The 18,445-nt window shown below is 41.6% G+C and overlaps 1 protein-coding gene across 6 annotated transcripts in view; it reads right to left on the bottom strand.

Annotated features, from left to right (window-relative positions):
• Positions 1 to 2,659: 2,659 nt before the first annotated feature.
• nbeaa (neurobeachin a) overlaps positions 2,660 to 18,445 on the bottom strand; it is an 80,598-nt gene continuing 64,812 nt past the window's right edge. For 2 of the 6 annotated variants that reach the window (XM_068331069.1, XM_068331066.1), the window contains 25 exons: positions 17,688 to 17,815; positions 17,000 to 17,061; positions 15,583 to 15,647; positions 15,062 to 15,170; positions 14,079 to 14,245; positions 13,072 to 13,196; positions 12,831 to 12,980; positions 12,217 to 12,353; positions 11,970 to 12,087; positions 11,509 to 11,611; positions 11,231 to 11,346; positions 10,251 to 10,363; positions 9,846 to 9,986; positions 9,638 to 9,757; positions 8,959 to 9,111; positions 8,708 to 8,872; positions 8,334 to 8,423; positions 7,644 to 7,836; positions 6,755 to 6,826; positions 6,342 to 6,497; positions 6,055 to 6,225; positions 5,872 to 5,973; positions 4,800 to 4,996; positions 4,547 to 4,698; positions 2,660 to 4,330 (listed from right to left, as the gene is read on the bottom strand). In XM_068331069.1, coding sequence (XP_068187170.1) covers positions 4,240 to 4,330; positions 4,547 to 4,698; positions 4,800 to 4,996; positions 5,872 to 5,973; positions 6,055 to 6,225; positions 6,342 to 6,497; positions 6,755 to 6,826; positions 7,644 to 7,836; positions 8,334 to 8,423; positions 8,708 to 8,872; positions 8,959 to 9,111; positions 9,638 to 9,757; positions 9,846 to 9,986; positions 10,251 to 10,363; positions 11,231 to 11,346; positions 11,509 to 11,611; positions 11,970 to 12,087; positions 12,217 to 12,353; positions 12,831 to 12,980; positions 13,072 to 13,196; positions 14,079 to 14,245; positions 15,062 to 15,170; positions 15,583 to 15,647; positions 17,000 to 17,061; positions 17,688 to 17,815 — 3,196 coding nt within the window. In that variant the 3' untranslated portion in view covers positions 2,660 to 4,239. Of the gene's footprint in view, positions 4,331 to 4,546; positions 4,699 to 4,799; positions 4,997 to 5,871; positions 5,974 to 6,054; positions 6,226 to 6,341; positions 6,498 to 6,754; positions 6,827 to 7,643; positions 7,837 to 8,333; positions 8,424 to 8,707; positions 8,873 to 8,958; positions 9,112 to 9,637; positions 9,758 to 9,845; positions 9,987 to 10,250; positions 10,364 to 11,230; positions 11,347 to 11,508; positions 11,612 to 11,969; positions 12,109 to 12,216; positions 12,354 to 12,830; positions 12,981 to 13,071; positions 13,197 to 14,078; positions 14,246 to 15,061; positions 15,171 to 15,582; positions 15,648 to 16,999; positions 17,062 to 17,687; positions 17,816 to 18,445 lie in introns of all 6 variants that reach the window. The other 4 variants (XM_068331063.1, XM_068331064.1, XM_068331065.1 and 1 more) reach the window with 3 other exon arrangements.

Genomic DNA, 18,445 nt, shown 5'->3' with positions numbered 1-18,445 from the left:
ATGACAGAGAATGCAGCATCAGGGCTCGGTGAAGCTGGCAGCCTCTTCTGTACTCCAGGAGCAAAACGACATCAACGCTCGACTCCACTCAAAACACACAAAGTGCATTTTATGACTGGGAGATCTACATTCTTTGATATGGTACCAAAAATACACGTTCACCAACAAGGACGCCAAAAAGGTTGACCTCTATCCAACTCCAGTTTTTCTGTCTTTGTTAACACATTAGTTCCTTTCCACATCGGCCAACGTGTTTGTTTGCTTCACATCAGTGGGAAGATTCAGTCGACACATGGATCCACAATCTGGAAAAATTCTAGTCCGTGTTTCCTCATGTTTTGTCTTATAGTTTGAGATGTCAATAGGATGTTATTTGTGCAAATTCAGGTTAATACCATTGGGGGAAAATACTGCAATTAAAACACATCATATTGTTCTTCATCCGTAAATTCGGGTAACAAATGTTTTCCAGCTAAAAACGGACGTCTATTTCATACGTTGATCTGTATGCAGACCAGTCATTATTATTTTAAGTAGCACAAAAGATGCAATTATAGACACTTTTTTTCAATGAATCTAAAAAAAATATTTTGTTATGATGAAGCAAAAACAATACTATAGAGACCATCCCGTTTAGGATTCAGTTACAGTTCTTCCTTGATGTGTCTGTCCTGAAAAACAACAAACACTTAAATCATGTACGGATCACTTATGTCAACACTTAAAACGAACTGGTCAAAAATATATTATTAAATTTGTTTTTTCTCAACTGGAGTGACCAGTGTCAGTTCTTATGTTGTTACTTTACCTTGAAGGATTTAATGTACTGTACATGTACAGTGTGTGAAATGAATACAGCCAGTAATCTCTTCCTCTATTACACCTATACTAATACGTACGAGGGACATACAATTTCTACCTCTATTTTATTGCTGCATAAGGAGCTTTAATATCTGGTTAACTGAAACTCTAAGGAGCTGAGTTCCACTTACGCTGATGACCTACAATTATCCATTCCAAAGGGAGATGTGGAAGATATGCAGTTTTAGCATTTAAACAGTTTTGCTGTAAGGAGCTCCAGAGTAAATACTTGAGTTGCATGCCTTGCAGCAATTACACTACTCATTTATTTGAGAAAGGAAGGTGTGTTTAGCAGATACCGTATTTTCCACACTATAAGGCGCACCTAAAAGCCTAACATTTTCTCACAAACCCGTAGTGCGCCTTATAATCCGGTGCGTCTCATATATGGATTAATATTCATATTAATATTGGTTAAAAACATGATCGCTGAAAAAAAGCCGGCAGTCTGGCCGCCAGTCATACCGCACTCCGCCACCAGAGGCGCACCCTCACAAAGCACTCGGGCCCACGCCCCCTAACAACGGTAGTCAAGGGGCGTCACCCAAGTCCCGGCTCTGACTGAGCTGCTCTCAGATGGTAGAGCAGAGTGTAGGAGCACCGGTGATTATGTAGCAAAACATAAGGAACTTTCAACAAGTATATTAATAAAGTTTGACTGACTGACTGACCTCAGTATTTCCTAACTATTTTGCGTCGGAAATAACCCACTTTAAACTTAATTGGTCTAAAAAATGTCATTGTGCTGTCATCTCAGGCAGCATTTGTAAATAAGAACCTGTTCTTAATTGCTTGCCTGGTTAAATAAAGGTTAAATAAAATAAATAAATCTGGAATCTAGTGACGGTCCATTCTATTAGTCTGTGGAAACACACGGAGAAACTGGCATAAAGACGAATGAAAGACCCTCAAAGCTGAACTTCCAGCCTTTTCTGAAATTTCAAGAGCAGTCACTGCTAGACAAAGGTGTCTACTGTACTGCAATTGATTTGCAAATGTAGTTGATATCTCTGGGGGGCGGTGGAGGGGTGCATTCAGGCTTGTGTATTCTGTCTGCAGCGACGTGTGGTGAGATTCACGGCGGTGAGACACCGACGTTAAAGTCAGTTCTAGGAGTAAAACAGCGTCATATTTGCCAGTAAATTAGCAGCCTGACAATAAAAACTAGTTAAAAAGTTGTTTAGGACACACAGCAGCAAATAGCTGCACCTCGCCTCCAACTGGACTACCGATCGATCGAAACAATATTTAATTAATAAACGAAGACGAACGTCGGAGCTTAAATATCTGCTTCGAACTTCAGATCAGGAAATAATCCGCTCTGTTCGCACTGACTGCACTTGTAATGAATTTAACCAGTTTTTAATGTCAGGTTTTTTAATATGTGTGTTGATTTCTTTCCAAGATGGCAAAGTGATCAAGTGATCAGGTTTCCTTGATGAGGCTCAGAATGGCTTATTGACATAACAGTAGGGGCCATTCAAAGGTAGTCAGGAAGTCATGAATGCAATCATGACTGCCTGAGTAGCGCAGCTCTATCTAGTGGACGGACTACGCAACTACAACCGCTGCATTTTATCAATTTTTTTTATTGTGTGCGCCTTATAATCCGGTGCGCCTTATATATGAAATAAATTATAAAGCAAACAAATTATTGAGGGTGCGTCTTATAGTCCAGTGCGCCTTATAGTGTGGAAAATACTAAGACACTACATTCTCTGATGCAGGATAAACCTTTAGTGAATGAGGATGTGTGATGAACGACAAGCAAGTCATCAAATTCTTTGCATATTTTATTTTTCTTATGATTTTTTTTTTCAACTCACACATGTCATATTTTACATCTTTGCAATAAAACATGAATACAATAATTTTTAGGGTTTCATAGATCCAAAAATATTTAACCTTTTTTGGATACGTAAGTTGAACCTGTCGATAGAGTATGTGCATGTGCGCATTTGATCAAGATGGCTTCACACATACAGTACACATCTTGCATGTCATCCCATCTCCTCCCTCCTCTCCCCACCTCTATCAGCTACAGAATCATGATATTGCTTACAACTGTGTGGTTGTAAAACCTAATAATCACATATGAGCTCAACGTTTTAAATACAAACATCAATGCACAAATAATCCCGTCGGGAAGATGGACCTAAACGAAATGGCAGCCGACCAGAAAGAACCAAGCGAATAAATAATGATATGTGATTGGTGCAAAGTGCAAATACAAAACAAACTCTTACATTGATTTGATTCTCTTTTTTTTAAATAATCAAGAAATGTGGGTAAGTGAAGGTTTCCTTTGCGCTTTCAGTCTTATTCAGCTGATTAAGTCTCCCATCAAGCCAGAACCAAGACTATATGTACATTATTGACAAAACAATCACCAAATATACAAAGGAAATCATGTCGGTCTCGTGGTTGTCATCTTCTGTGGCACTGGCAAGGTCTCTTATCCGTAGCCATCTTCGGCACAATCATCTCCATCCTTGACACCGCCGTTATTATCATCAGCCTTGTCAACATTATAATAATTATTAAACAATATTTTACATACAGCAAGTCATTAATAAATTAAAGGTGATAAGCAGTTTGTGTAGGGAAAGAATACAGAAACTCTGCAGGAAGCAGAGCCCTAATTACATAAAAATCAGATTGAACCCTGCTGCAGGTAGACGCAAGAAACAAAATAATGAAATAAAAGGAAACCAGATAAAAATAAAATAAAATGAAATCATAACCCCAGCCAAATTTTCGAGGGTTTTTTTAATATATTTTTTTAAGATTAAGCCAATAGCACCGGTTTTTGACCAGTGGGTGGCGCTGGTTCATCTCTGACCATTTCTAATCAGTTTAGAGACATTGAGAGAGTCTTAATTTATAGTCCACCCAAAAAAATTAAAAAAATTCCCAGACTCAAATTAAAACAAATCAAAACTAGAACGCAAAACCAAAGAAACTTTTAATGGAAAAGAAAACTTATGCTCTTTGTCTGTGAAGCGTTAAGCGTACCAGCAATGGTAACTGCAACCAGTCCTGTGAGTGGTACGGATATGATCGACCTCTACATGGTCTGCATGACTCCATTCTGCAGTATTTCTATTTTGTTAGCAGGTTTTAGTGTGTATCTTCTGGCTGTTATGTGTCTGTGGTCACACACACACATGTGCACAGAGGAAGTTGTTTCCACCCTGGCTGCCGTGTCCTCAAATCAACTTTAGAAGGGAACAGAGTCTGAAGGTCCGGTACGTGTCTTTCCTTCCCCTTGATACTGTAGTTTCCCCCACGTTGCAGATAGACAGCAGAATGTGTCACCTCCTCCCTCTCTTGTTCTTTCCTCATCACTCCATCCTCATCTTCCTCACACTGTCCACCTCAGTACCTGTTCTGGTGTTCGTAGTGCCAGCGGTTGAAGTCTATATTGAATGCGACAATGCTGCCAGATGCCATCCCTGTGATCAGAGTCCTGAGGGAAGAGAGACACATCTAGGAATCAAACTTTAAATAGAAATCAAACTTTACTCATAAAAGATATCTTTGGAGCATTTTTCTTTCAAACGAGAATGTCAGAGTTCTTCAGAAAATGCCACTGATCATTCTACAGGCTCCTTTGAGGTGAACCAGTTTCTCCAGTAACAACAAATCAGACGTTTGCTCACAATGTCTCAAGTGTTTGCTTTACCTCTGGTCGTGTGAGAGGTCCATGGCACGGATGCCTGCATCACAGCCTGGGTAGATGTAAAGCTGTTTGAAATCACACGCCTGCCACACCTCAACAACACCATTATCACCTCCCGTCACCAAGTTCTGTCCATCACTGCTCAACAGGATTGCCTGGGAAGAAGGATGTGACAAATGAAACTTCTGTGCTGCATCGATTACAAGTCAAGAAACTACATGGTCACATAAAGCCGGATTTCCTCCTGCAGCCTTACCCGGGTGGAATCGTTAACCTCCATTTGTGCTAACAGTTTTCCATTTATGCTGAAGTTGCAGAAGCGACCTCTCTCATAGTAGATGATGCAGTGACCCTCACTGGACACTGAGATGAGGCGGGGTCGCTTGCAAAGCTCCGGCCCTTCTAGGGCCCTGAGCAAGTCCCCTGTGATAGTGTGGACCAGGCATGGGCCCTCTGAACAGCAAGACAGGAAATGGTTTTTAGAACATGCAGCTTTGGTGATCAAACAAAAACGGAAATCAGACTGAGGAAGAAAGAGTTGATTTGTTTCAGCAATTGAAATCTGGTTCCCCTGAAATGCCCTGAAGCAAAACGTTCTTCCACTTTGTCAGAGCAAAACAAATAAAGTTTAATTTTTATCACGTACTGAAAAGCTAGATTGAAAATTCAAAATAAGAGCATCACTTTGTTTGTTTTGTTCCTCCAAGACATAATTCAGCTCAATTTAGCATCAATCAATGTTTTGAACATTTAAAAAATCTTCAAAATTCAGCTTCTGAGACATAGCCTGCATCTTCTCTCAGAATGATTCTTCACTATTTCCCAAAATACTTTTTTCCCCAAACTGTACTTTAATAATCAACTCTTGAAATAAACAGAAACTTCAATGGATTATAAATGACATAATAGGTTCATTTTTCCATGATTTGCTTATGACTTTGTTCCTGATTTCTTTAACAAAGTTTACAGGTCAGAATTAAATCATGTAAAATACAGAGATAATAACAGTTCTATAAGATAATATAGAAAAATTTCCATGAATGTTTAAAAAAAAATTCAATGTTAACTGTACAATGTTTCTAATAAGACCAAAATGCAAACTCTGGCTTCACAAACACTAATTCCTCGTTTATTCGTGCTTCAAGATGCACGGCTCCCCTAAATTGTGGATTTTTAGTAGGAAGTCATGTGATACCGCACTTGCATGCTATTGGCTGATAGCGTCCGGAAGTTTGTCGCTATATTGCATAATTTAGTTCTTTGCGGGTGGTTCCTGGAACGCATTTACTGCGAGTAGCAAGGATTACTGTACATGGACATAGACTGACCTTTAGCTCCACTGATGACTAATCCCAGCTCTGCACACACAGACACACACACCACCTCATGGTCGTGTCCCGTCAGCACTGCTCTGGGAGCAGGGTAATCACCTGGAGGACACAACACAATAGGAAACATTGACTGAAGTCCCAACCGATCTGAGATGATTTTTTCACATCATCACCACTCACTGTTGTTAGGGTTATCCCCGATAATGTGGTGTCTTCCACTCCAGTACCACAGAAGAAGAGTGGCGTCTCTGGAGCCGGACACGATGTAGCAGTCTCCTCCGATGTAGGATTCCGACCTCGCCAGACATGTCACAACATCCCAGTGACCAAACACTATCTGAGTCAGCTTCCCTGTGAAGAGTATGGAGGAAGGGAGGTGGATGAAGGATTCAACCTGTGCCTTCTGCTCAACAGACTGCAGGCCACAGTTAAACCTCTAAAGCAATGAACTGATTTATAAATTCTACCTGTTTCTGTGGAGTAAACACGAAAGCTCTTGTCCCAGAAGCCGCAGACCAGGATGTAACGGTTGTCAGCAGTAACTACAAAACAGTGTGTGTTGATCTGGATGCTCTGGTCCACCAGGTCAGTGATCTGACGCTTATTCACACCTGAGTTATTTGCTGCACCAGAGGACAGAGATGTCAGCAGGTTAATGAGGATAAACAGACACAAACAGGTAAACAAGTCACCTGACAGACATCAACTGATCGCTGAGCAGTGAGGCCTTACAGCGTTTCAAGTGTCTGCAGTCTCAGCAGTGCTTGTACATTATTCCCCAGTATGTAATGGGATGTAAGGCCTCACCCCGCACCAGTGCCCCCCCCCACTGGTGGTATCATTATTTCATACACTGTGTTTTAAATGAAGATGCTCTGACCTATGAGAGGATCCATCTCAATGGGAAGATGATGAGCCTGTTCTAGGGAGTATCCTGGAGCTCCACGAAGGCCTGAGGGGGGAAAAGGACAGAATTTATAGTCACACACACACACACACACACACACACACACACACACACACACACACACACACACACACACACACACACACACACACACACACACACACACACACACACACACACACACACACACACACACACACACACACACACACACACACACACACACACACACTATATCCTCTCATACGATCACCCTGGTGGAGTGTTCTTTAATGAAAGCTCTTGTGCAGGATTATGCTAAAAGAAGTACAGCAATATAATAATGACACTCATGGCCCTCCATAATCACATTAGCATGAGTAATTACAACTAGCCTGCTGTGCTAATGAGTGCATTATTTGGTGTAATCAAGACATTAATGAACAGATATTTCTCAATCTAAATCCTGGATTTGGACAACACAAAAGTTAACATGACTGTAATTCAATCCCAAACAACGAAACTACAAACTTACAGGATTTTTTTTTTTTTTTACAATTCGAATGATCCAACTTCCCAATAATTATCTGACTTATTTAATCATTTTCAATTAATTGTAAAAAGCTTGAAAATTACAGTTTGAGCAGGTTCCATAAGCAGACAGAGAAAAATCAAACATTTTTGCCTTTTAGAAAATGGAATGAACAAATTTCTGTGTCATGAACGAAAATGACTACATTTATCAAATAAAAGGAGTGCTCTCAAGAAACACACGGTCTCAAAAGAAATGACAGTTTGCAATACACCGCCCATTAAATAGAAGTAAACAAAATAACAGTACCCAGCTACAAACAGACACACCGACTCCCATAAACACACTCACCGACTGTGTTGTGCCAACGATTGACGGCAAACAGCCGGCTGCACGTGACGGTGACGGCCGCTGGAATGCTGAGATGAGGGAGGGTGTTGGCGGCGACGTGAGTGACGGGGGAGTTGGAGGGAAACTTCAGTACCATGATGACATCCTGTTGCATCTGATCCTTAAACATCAGAGGGCTCTGGGGAAGGAAACACTGGTGTGAGAGACAGAGAAAGAGAAAGGAAGTAGAAGAGCAAGGAGGGCAGAGAAGGGCGAGAGAGAAGGAGTTTGGAATGGAGAGAGGTGGAGACAAAACAGATGGGAGAGTGGGAGGAAGGGAAAAGGTGAATTAGTGGGAGTACAGGGTCAGAGCAGGTACACACAATGAGGGGGGGGCTCAGGGGCCAAGGAGTGGAGGTGGAGGTGCTGCCTGGAAAGGATTCAGGGTTTTAACCTGAAATGGAGGACTCTAATGTGGAGACGACGAGGCGTCCTGCTGCTGGGGGGAGCAGGGAGGAAACTAAAACCAGCGCAGCACAACCTACACAACCCTTTAAAAAATGTTCTTCCTGTTTCCTGTTTTTACAATGAAAAAATAAATCAACAATCTCTAAATAAAATGAAAAAACTATCCATCTATCTATATCTATATCTATATCTATATGTATGGTTTTTGTTTGTATTTTAGTGCGTTTATTCGGGTGTCCTCACCAGGTGCATGGCGGAAGAGCGAGGTGGGTGTGGCTCAATCAGCAGCTGGGAGGGAACCTGGCCACACGCCAGAATCTGGGCCTCGAGCACCTACAGTCAGCGAGACAAAGATGAAGATGCTGAGCTGAGGAAGATTACGTATATGTTTGATGTTATTTTTATTTATTCACTTTGATAGTTTGATCCTTGATTGATGGAGTTCTGTGGGTTTAATAACCAGTCAAATTAAAAGGATTTATGTCATAACAGAGAAACAAACAAACGTGTTCTTGCTTGTTTCATGTGAATGCTTTCTGACGAAGGAGGATGTCTGCTTTTAAAATACGACTTTGTGAGGCACAAGAGTGATTTCTCGGTTTGTCATGGAAACGCACCTCCCGTTGTGTAGCATCTACGATGTCCAGGTTGACGGCTCCCTCGTACGATAAGAAGCTGAACACGTTTAGAGCTCGAACTGCTTCTGGACCTCGCTGCTTGTAGCCAAATATTAGATCGATCCACTGATGAAGCTGGCACGACACAAACTCACTCTCCAGAGCCTGGTGGAAGAGCAATCACAGAAACAGTCAGTGGTATGAAAAGTCTTTTTATTATATTGTGGAAAAGCGCTGTTTGAGGCTCTCACCATCCGATTAATGCGGACAAAGTCTTCTGGTTTCTTGGCCCAAGCAGGTAGCTCCACGTCACACACAGCAACGCCGTCGTCACGCACGCCGAGCTCGTATTCGTTGCTGTTGACAAACATCTCAGGCAAGTAGTAGAACTCTGGGATCAGCTCCTAACGGATGAGACAGAAACAGGTCTGTTTGAACAAAGTGATCTCCTTTCAGCTCTAAAAAAAATTCACCCTGCTTCAGCTGGCGTCACCTCCAGCTTTGGAACAGACGTCATAAGAATCTGTCACAAGAACAGAAAATCTGTCCTGTTTTAATTCTACTGAAAAGCCTTTTTATAGGTCCATTTCAAGCATTGTGTCCTTGTGTTCGAGTACATGTGAGGCTCTGTGTGTCTGCATAATGCATCTGTATGCATGTGTGTTTTTGCACGAGTTTACTTCTGTCTTCTTGTTTATTTGCTGTTGTTGCTGCACAGTCATACAACTTTTTGTTAATTTTATTCCTCTCTTACATGTACAGCACTTTTATAATTATATGTTAATTTATAATATGTTCTAATAATATTATATGTGTTTAAAATTGTGCAATAAAGCTTAAAGTTGTACCTACTTACGTGTTCAATTAATACAAGAATTTGAGTGACCCTTCAGTCAGTGAAACTGTGTATGTCTGACTGATCTGGGTTACCTTAACATCAGCCGTGTCCCTTTGGCAGTTCCTCCATGAGCAGCCGATACCAGAGAAAGATCTGTCTGGATGGTCAAACTTGTTATCGTTGGCGTTGAGGAAGAATGTGGTGAAGGGTTCCTGCGATCAAAAGAGGAGACATATCCATTTGGAAAGGAGCCTCAAGTCTCTGGCCAGGTTCATGTTTCCAAGTGAAGTGGGCACTCACTATTCTGAGCATCCACATCAACGTCGAATGCGCTGTGGAGTACAGGGTCGTGTAGTGGTGAGGAGGCGTGCTGTCGTCATCCCACGTCTCGTAGCGTTCTGCGTAAAATGCAGCCCGCTTGGGATTGAGTGCGCCGATTTGCTGGAAGAAACGAGGAAATAAATGTGTGACTACAAAAAAACCATTAATATCTTTTCTTTTTTAGGAATGTGAAAGGTTATGTTTTCATTTAAAATATTCTCTGATCCTCTGCTGGAGGAGGAAAAGATGCAGGAATAACATCCACATCAATGTTGTGCTATTCCATGTTATACAATGCCAGGCGACGCTATTAGAAATGTATAAGCCTGCACTCCCTGACCTGTATGTCAGTGTTCATAGCATACTAAATTACGAGTGTCTAACCTTGGAGAGGTCTCGGAAGTTTCCAGGCAGGGTGAGATCGAGCTCCTCTGAGTCATAGTTGGTCAAAACCCAGGGGAAGATGGGGTACTGGTTCAAATCATTATAGGTTCTTCCTGTGGGGACAAAAGATTTATAGGAGATGACTCTATATGGATAAAACACGATCCCTTGTCTCAAAACAGTCCCATGATGCTTTTAATATGGTCATCTAACTAAACTTGATTTACGGAGCCGCTGCTACCTTTTGGCAGGCTTCAAAACCTCCAAGCCTAATAAATCAGGCTCATGCTCAAAGGCTCCCGACGCCAACAAAGATTAAGTGGCAGACTGGGATTACAATTACTCCGACCGAGGTTGTATGATAGTGTGATGAAAGATGTTCTAACAGAGGAGTGAACGCACAAGCTGTCGACAAACAGCTGTCGTTAAAACCCGCTGCTGTTCATCAAGACTTGCATCCGAAACTCATTTCGCTTGTTTTGAATAAACTTGTAAAAACATTTATAGATAGTTTAGGATATATATATGAATACATTGTTACTGTGGTTAAATTTGAATAGTTTTATATAACAAACTGGATGACGCTGAACTCTTTAACAGTTGACAAAGCTTTTCTTCAATAGACTGTTAAAATGAGGGCTTCATTTATTCAAATGGCGAAGAAAAATTAAAAAGGTGACTCTGCAATTCAGGGCGTTCTGTGCTGCTGTAACACAGCAAAATGTTAGCTGTCAAAGGAACCCAACAAGGTCATGCCGGTAAAATCTTCAAAGCAAGTGAGCTAAAAAAATGTGTTGATGTCGGAGGACGGGGACACAAAAAACAACAGCTAGAAATGACTTGGTGGTTTGATCTTGTAAAAAGGAACTATGCATCAGACATGACTGTCTGACTTCACAACCTCTGATTGGTCCACAGATTTACATTTGGTCCACAGCGGATATGAAAGCTCATGAAACTGAACTGACGGCGGGTTTCACCTGCAATCGTGTTGAGAAACATGAGGTACTCGAAGTTGGAGATCTCTCGCCTTTGCCAGCGCTGAGTCATGTTGGATGACTTGAAAAGTTGGCGAGGGGTGGCCAGAGAGATCCGCCTGGGGGGCACACACACACACACACACACACACACACACACACACACACACACACACACACACACACAGACACACAGTGAATGTCCTCTCTATAACACCAGGAAACACCCCTTTCATTCAGCGGATGTGGCTGTGGACCTGCTGAGTCAGCGCTGCACCTACCTGGCCTGCGGTAGGCCATAACTCGTCCCCACACCCACCCGTGGGAGACTGTACACCACCCTCTTGACCGTGGCCTGATCAGGGAAGTTAAACATCACAGATGCTGGAGAGAAGAATGAACATCATTATGCCAATCATTGATCATGATAACAATGTAAACTGGTGAAGAATATTCTGCGAGTGAGAGAAACGACTTGATTCACAGAGATATTTATACACAAGGGAAGGGGGAGACGGTGTGAACCCCCCTACTGATGATGAGTCACACACAGCTTGTGTTAACAAAAATCTTCTCCCAAGACTGGAACAGCTGATCACATTACATCACATTTGTCTCAGCACAGCTTAATCATTTTAAATAGAACAAATTGTACTAACAGTGTATGAGACAGAGAATGTCTTTTCTCCTATTTCATTGGTAAATCTGAAAGTCTGTGGGGAAAAAAATGAATCAGACTTACTTCTGTTAGCCATGAAAACCTCCAGTCCGGTGTTCTGCAGCAGGTAGCGTCTGGAGAACACGGCTCGGATCTCGCTGAACATCCATTTGCCATGCAGACCCTCTGAGTAGGCCAGTACCTGTTGAGAAAACATATGAGACTTTAGATAGACGGGGAAACGACTCCTCGTCTGTCTGGATCGGTGTAGTAGAACACGGTCTAAATCATTGTTTCCATGAATGAAGAGTACTAAAGAAAGAGGTGTCACCTTGGCATCGCTGTTCTTGAAAGCAGGATCCTCTTCATCCACCTCAAAGTAGATCTCAGTGGTGGTGATGGACAGAGTCCCTCGAGCCACCACCACCGGCGCCACTAACTGGGCTGGAGTGCTCAGAACCACCGGGCCTGGGGGAGGGGGGGGGCGCATTTGTTTGACTCTATATTACTATATTATGACTTACTAATAGATGATAGTATTAATCAGGGATCACACAAGATTGTTAAATGGTACACAAAGTCATTTCATGGTAATTCAGACGATGATTTTTTATTTTTTTTTACTTTGCCTACAGTTGTATCGGATAGAGCAAGAACACTGGCCTGAAATTAATGTGATTTTTGTGCATTTTTAGTGGATTAAGTCTTAATTTTGAATCAGATAAATCAGTCCGGTGGTTAGTACAACTACACACATTTAAAAGGTCCAACTTGCCTTTGGAGATAAAAAGTCTTGGACGAAAACGTACTAAAAACAAGAGTCATAGACAGTTTACTGTACACATGTATTGTTACTTCACCTAACTATGTGTGTATCTGTGTGTGTGTGTGTTTGTGTGTGTGTGTGTGTGTGTGCGCGCGCGCGCATCAGTGTGTGCACCTTACCAGCTAGATTATCAATCTCTTTCTCCTGCAGCAAGCTGACGGCGTCATCGTCTCCCTCCAGCATCAGCTCCGCCTCTGGGTTTTGCGTGACGACTGATTGGCTGCGGAAATTCTTCTTTGATTTCAGGCCCTCTTCATCATCTTCTGTGCCTGTTTGAATGTTGTTGTTTTTTTGAGTATCCATAGAAGAGTGAGAGTGCAAAACAAGGAAACGGATGATGTATAGCATGTTCTCACTCACCGTAGTCCTCCAGCGTTTTCAGTGACACATCGGCGTGAGTGGATCCAAAAGCATTTCGCACAAATCTCCGTCTCCTACGCAGGTCGTCCTCCCAGTAGTCAAGACGCCAGAAGTCATGCAATTGGCTAGAGACATTAAGGGGATGGGGGATTTTAGCAGGTCAACGGGTGTCGTTTTTTTGATATTTACTTCAGGGATGCTTGGAATTTCCTAAACAACCTTCCTACACTGAACAGATTTTTCTTAGGGATAAAAAATAAGAATTTGGTAATTATTAAATTCCAACAACAACTAAAACATTAATTTTCCTTGTCTACACATGAATATTAAGGCTTAGTCAAGTGTGATTGGCATAATCATTACACTAATGTGAACAAATTTTTAAAAAAAATATCACCATGGGGGCCAAGCATTCACATCCAAGTTGATTTTAATTAGTTTTCTTCCGAGTGCAGAAGGTGTTTATTAACATCATGCACACTGCAGCATGCTATTTACTTAATCAACAGTGACAGGAGGATGACAGGCTTCAGATGCTGCATGTCCTCAGCTTAGCTCAAAGCCTGAAGGCAGATCTGGATGATAAGCAATCATTGATTTAATGTGAGTGTGTCAGCGTGTTGAACACTGTGAGGTGATGTTATGATGCAGCTGGAGTTGATTTCTTAGGCAAATTGTGTTAAACAACACTTGATTGCTTCTCATATCTTCCATATTAAAGTTTATACATGATTATTGTTTTTTTATTGTTTTATTAGTTTCATGTTCCATACTGATATTAATGGTAGACGCTGATGATTTCACTGCATTTCACACAAATAAGGCTATAACATATAGTGATAGTGTGTTGTGGCGCCATGGAGCAAAAATCATGTATGATGCTGACTTAATAATAATATAATAATATAATTTTCTAATTATATCCGAGAAACATCCAACTTCTCATGTAATCTGAAGGTGTTCCGGAGAATAATTTGAAACACGCTTCCTTTTCATCTGCTGCTCACCTCTGTGACATCGTCCCCCAGGCCCCGTGCTTATTAGTCAGGATATTGAGGATCTTTTGTTTCAGCTGGTTGGCGGTCACATGATCTCTGTGCTTAGCAGCGCTGATGAGGTGATCGCACATTTTCTCCTCCTCCCTCCGGTCGGCAGCGTACTGGGCACAGTTTGACTGGAACCAGGCCGGAGGAAATAGCATTAATGTCAGAGATGAGATGGTCATAGTGAAGAGAAGACAGCTGCTATACTGTGACTCATGGACTGAGAATTCATGTCACGTTACTAATGCTGTAGAGGATGATGTTCAATTCAAACACCTCATGACAATACCTGATCATTTTTACTTACATATACAGTCATGACGGACCGACATATCATCTAAGACAATACATCAGCTTACATTAACTTATTCAAAACATATTAGTGAGTTATTGAACATATATAGACATACATTACATATTCCTCTGACATGTTGAAGTAGAAACATGGCAGAAATGCAAAAACTCAATGAAATTTGAACAGTACTTGCACACATACCAAGTGATCATTATGCCACCAGTTTGTCCACCAGAGGACACCGAGGAGTCTCTTAGTGCTGTTACTGCTTCTTAAATTACTGACACTGATAAAAATTTATTTATCACTTTTTCGTTTTAGAATTTGTCTTTCACTCCTTTAAACAATCATACATTCATAGACAGTCATAGACAGTCATACATTCATAGACTGGATTTCTAAATCAGAGGATAAGATACAATTCAAATGTACAGGATGAGGATTGGTTTTTCCATTTCCTTAAGCATTAATGGATGAGAACAAAAAAAAAGCAGCCAAAAAACAAGAAGACTAAGTTGTTTCTTGGCTGTTTTTTCTATTAGTAAAACAAATGTTTATTAGTAACAACAGTATGGGTTAATTATTATCCACACGCAAGAGATTTAACAGCATCATATATTGTGACAAATATCAGGTGTCCTTTTATTTATACCTCAAATTCAGCGTGTTTATGTACATCCTCTGCCCTCTGCCTGTTCAGGATGAACTCGGCTTCATTAGCAACTCGTACAATGTGATCCTTCATGGCGTGGCACAGGAGTCTGTTAGAAGGGTGAAACACACAGGGAAGTGAAAGAGAGCAACAAACATTGTGGGAATTAGCAACACCTCTGGCTTGAGAAATCTGTCCTCCATTAAACATTAGGCAGTCAAATTATCCTCAGTACGGCTAATTTAAACTGACACACCAATAAACAGGTTGGAGTGAAAAATAAAGAACCCGATTAAAGGCAGTAGAAATGGACCAACCCAACGTAACTGTACACTTAATTGCAGTTTAATGATCTGATTTACTGCTAAAACACACATGACACCATGCACTTATCCTGGCATGGTCCTCATTAGAGCTTTGTCATGCCCATTAGTTCTTAGGCACTAATAACAGCGTTGGTGTTAATGTGTGAATCAGAGGGAATTACGTTGGGTGAAAAATTAGCCTGTGTCATGGATTACCTCCCCTCATTGATGAGCTCAATGAAGGCCAGTCCAGCGTTCTTCTGAATGGAGTTTTGCCACTCCTAAGAGGAGACATCAAAATTAAACCACTGGATGCATCGTTTCTGCTGATGTAATGATGTAGATAGGGTGTAAATATACAAATTTTACTCTGTTAATCATTAAACATCTGTTTTGACTACAATTAAAGAAACATGTCATTTAAAATAGAATATACAGTATCTTGTACAGTATTTACTTACTTGTCAGTATTACCAAAAAAGAAAAGCTTTATTGCCTAAAACGGTCTGTGTGTGGACAAAACTCCTACATATTTCCATGGTATAACATCATCACATTATCGCATCATCAATCACATTTCAAACACCCAACTAGATGGATTACTGTTTCCTCTTTAATGACCATCAGTGTGACGGTGCACACCCACAAAAACGCTTAGATTAAGGATGAAGGAACCTCTTTGGGGCTTCCTGAACCTAATGCATCGCTCTAAGAGTCAATATGCTGTTTGTTTGTGCATGTGAGAGTGAGGACTTTTGAGCATGAATGTTGCTGAAAGCCTCAAACTATCAAAGCTCCATTAGCTCTTAAGGCCGTTAAGGACACGTGGGAGCAGCTCCTATTACACCCCCCCCATCTAGAGGATCGATATCTGGGCTAGGGTTTGCTCTCCCAGGCCTCTAATGGCAGACAGGACCGGAGACATGGGTAATACTATACATGCTGACGAGCAGCCAGACAGGGGTAAAGCAGAGGGAGTGGTGAGAGGACAGGGCAGAGAGGAGAAGGGTAGGTAGATGGAGACAGTTGCTCCTGGATGACTGGAGTTAAAATAGTCCAGAAAAATTAGAACAGGAAAGAAGTAGAGCTGAGAAAAAGAACAGTTGGAGGAAAGAAAAGAGAACTCCTATAGCGAGTCCAACAAAGAGGAAAAAAACCATAATAAAAAAGAAAAGAACATCAGCGATCACCTACACCACTGGAGAACGATCTGCAGAGGTAAGTTACCTTCTATTTCAACTCGTAAAACTTGTCTGGAGTAACTTGAGCATTACACAGGAAAATATAGATGATAGATATGACTCTTAAGTGAGTCAAATGATTACGTCTGCTTAGTGGAACTGAAATACAGTAAAATGAATATTAACATGGACATGGAAAATACATTTTGTGCTTTGCTGAGTAAAATCTGCATTGCTATGATGCACAATAGCTGATATTGTATTACATCTGCAATGCGCTCATTACATAGTTGGCTGTGTTTCATAGGTCAGATCAATAATTCTGTGTGCAGCCGACTTTTACAGCCATTATGAGGAGCCTAAAGCAGATGTTCAGAACGAGATTTAAGGACAAGCTGTGTGAGGACAGTGAACAGAGGAATGGGGATGGGGAGAGGTGAAGGGTTACCAACCTGAGAACAGAGCAGCATGACAAGCTCCACCACTGACGTGCTCGACTTCATACACACCAGACCTGCAGTGAAGAGACACACACATCACAGTCAGGAGACACACTTTCATCTCTCTGACGAGCAGATTGGTGCGAGTTACAGAAATATCTAAGATAACATTGTGGTGTCCGTTAAATACAGTCATCATGTTTATAAAAAGCATGCCACAGATTAGACAGGTGCGACGAACAAAGAGTAAAAAGATAAGGAAGGAGAGAGTAGGGACCAGAAGAAGGAAGGATAAGAAAGTGAGGAGAAGGAGAGAGCTACACAGAGACGGTGGATTACGACAACAGGACGCCAGGAAGCAGGTGGGCAGAGGGGGGAAACGTCACACACATCATTATCTGTAGCATCACAGCTAAAACTCTTTAAATCTCTGATTTAAACATGACTTCATCTAAATTCATTCAGTGTAAAATCCTGACCTCATACCTGTTTGACGAATGAGAGAAGCAGCCAGCTCAAAGACACGCATCCCTCTCACGCTCAGGTCGTCACATGTTCACACATCCACTGGTTCACACACACACTCACACCCTTTCACCCTCAGTCATTTTCACACACATCGCAGTGAGGGACAGTGAATGGAGAGACTCCACAGAGAGACGCCAGTTAGAGAAAAAGGAGCCGTGTACAGCACCTGTACCTTCAATGAGCAGTTCCTGCCCATGGCTACCCAGCAGCGTCCTGGACAGGAAGGGGGCAAAGTCCACAAAAATCTCCCTCAGCAGGGGGGCCACCTTCTCCAGAGCACGCTCTAGCTTAGTGGTGATGCTGCAGAGGGCAGTAAGTGAGAGAGAGAGATGAAGATAATAGGGATGAAAATAAGGGGAATAAAATAATGATGAGAGAAAAACAGCATGGGGGGGGGGGGGCGGATTACAGCAGGGGACGAGGTAAACATGCAAGAAATGAGTTGAGACATGAAAAAAGGATGGAGCGCAATGCAGGGGAGGAGCAGGGAAGGGCAAACAGAGAGAATTTAAGAAGAAAAAACATAAAATGTCTAAAAGGAAACAAAGAAGAAAAAAAAGTAAAGCATCATGGGGAATGTTATGATGCTAGGTCTGGGTTAGTGTGGTAAATGATGGGTTGGTGATGCTAGTTTTAGGGCTAATCGCTGAGTGTATTGAGAGATGAGTGAAGCCAGAAGGGAAATAATAGATAAACCTGCCAGAAACTGCCCTTATTTCAGGTAAATATAGTGTATTTAAGTAGACTGTCGATGTAGAAGCTACACATTTTCGTATGAGGGTCTCGTGTGTAGAGGTGCGGATGACTTCTCTGTTCTGTGTTCGGTTAAGGAATGGAAAAAGAAAGGCAGTAAGAGAGCAAAGCAGTCTATACAATGGAACCGCGATGGCAGTGAAGTGCGGTAACTATGCCTGATAAGCATGTTGGTTC

Source organism: Antennarius striatus, chromosome 13 (genome assembly GCF_040054535.1).
Source record: "Antennarius striatus isolate MH-2024 chromosome 13, ASM4005453v1, whole genome shotgun sequence".
NCBI classification, from domain to species: domain Eukaryota; kingdom Metazoa; phylum Chordata; class Actinopteri; order Lophiiformes; family Antennariidae; genus Antennarius; species Antennarius striatus.
Note: the sequence above shows the minus strand (reverse complement) of the source record. Positions and strands in the feature narration are given on the sequence as shown.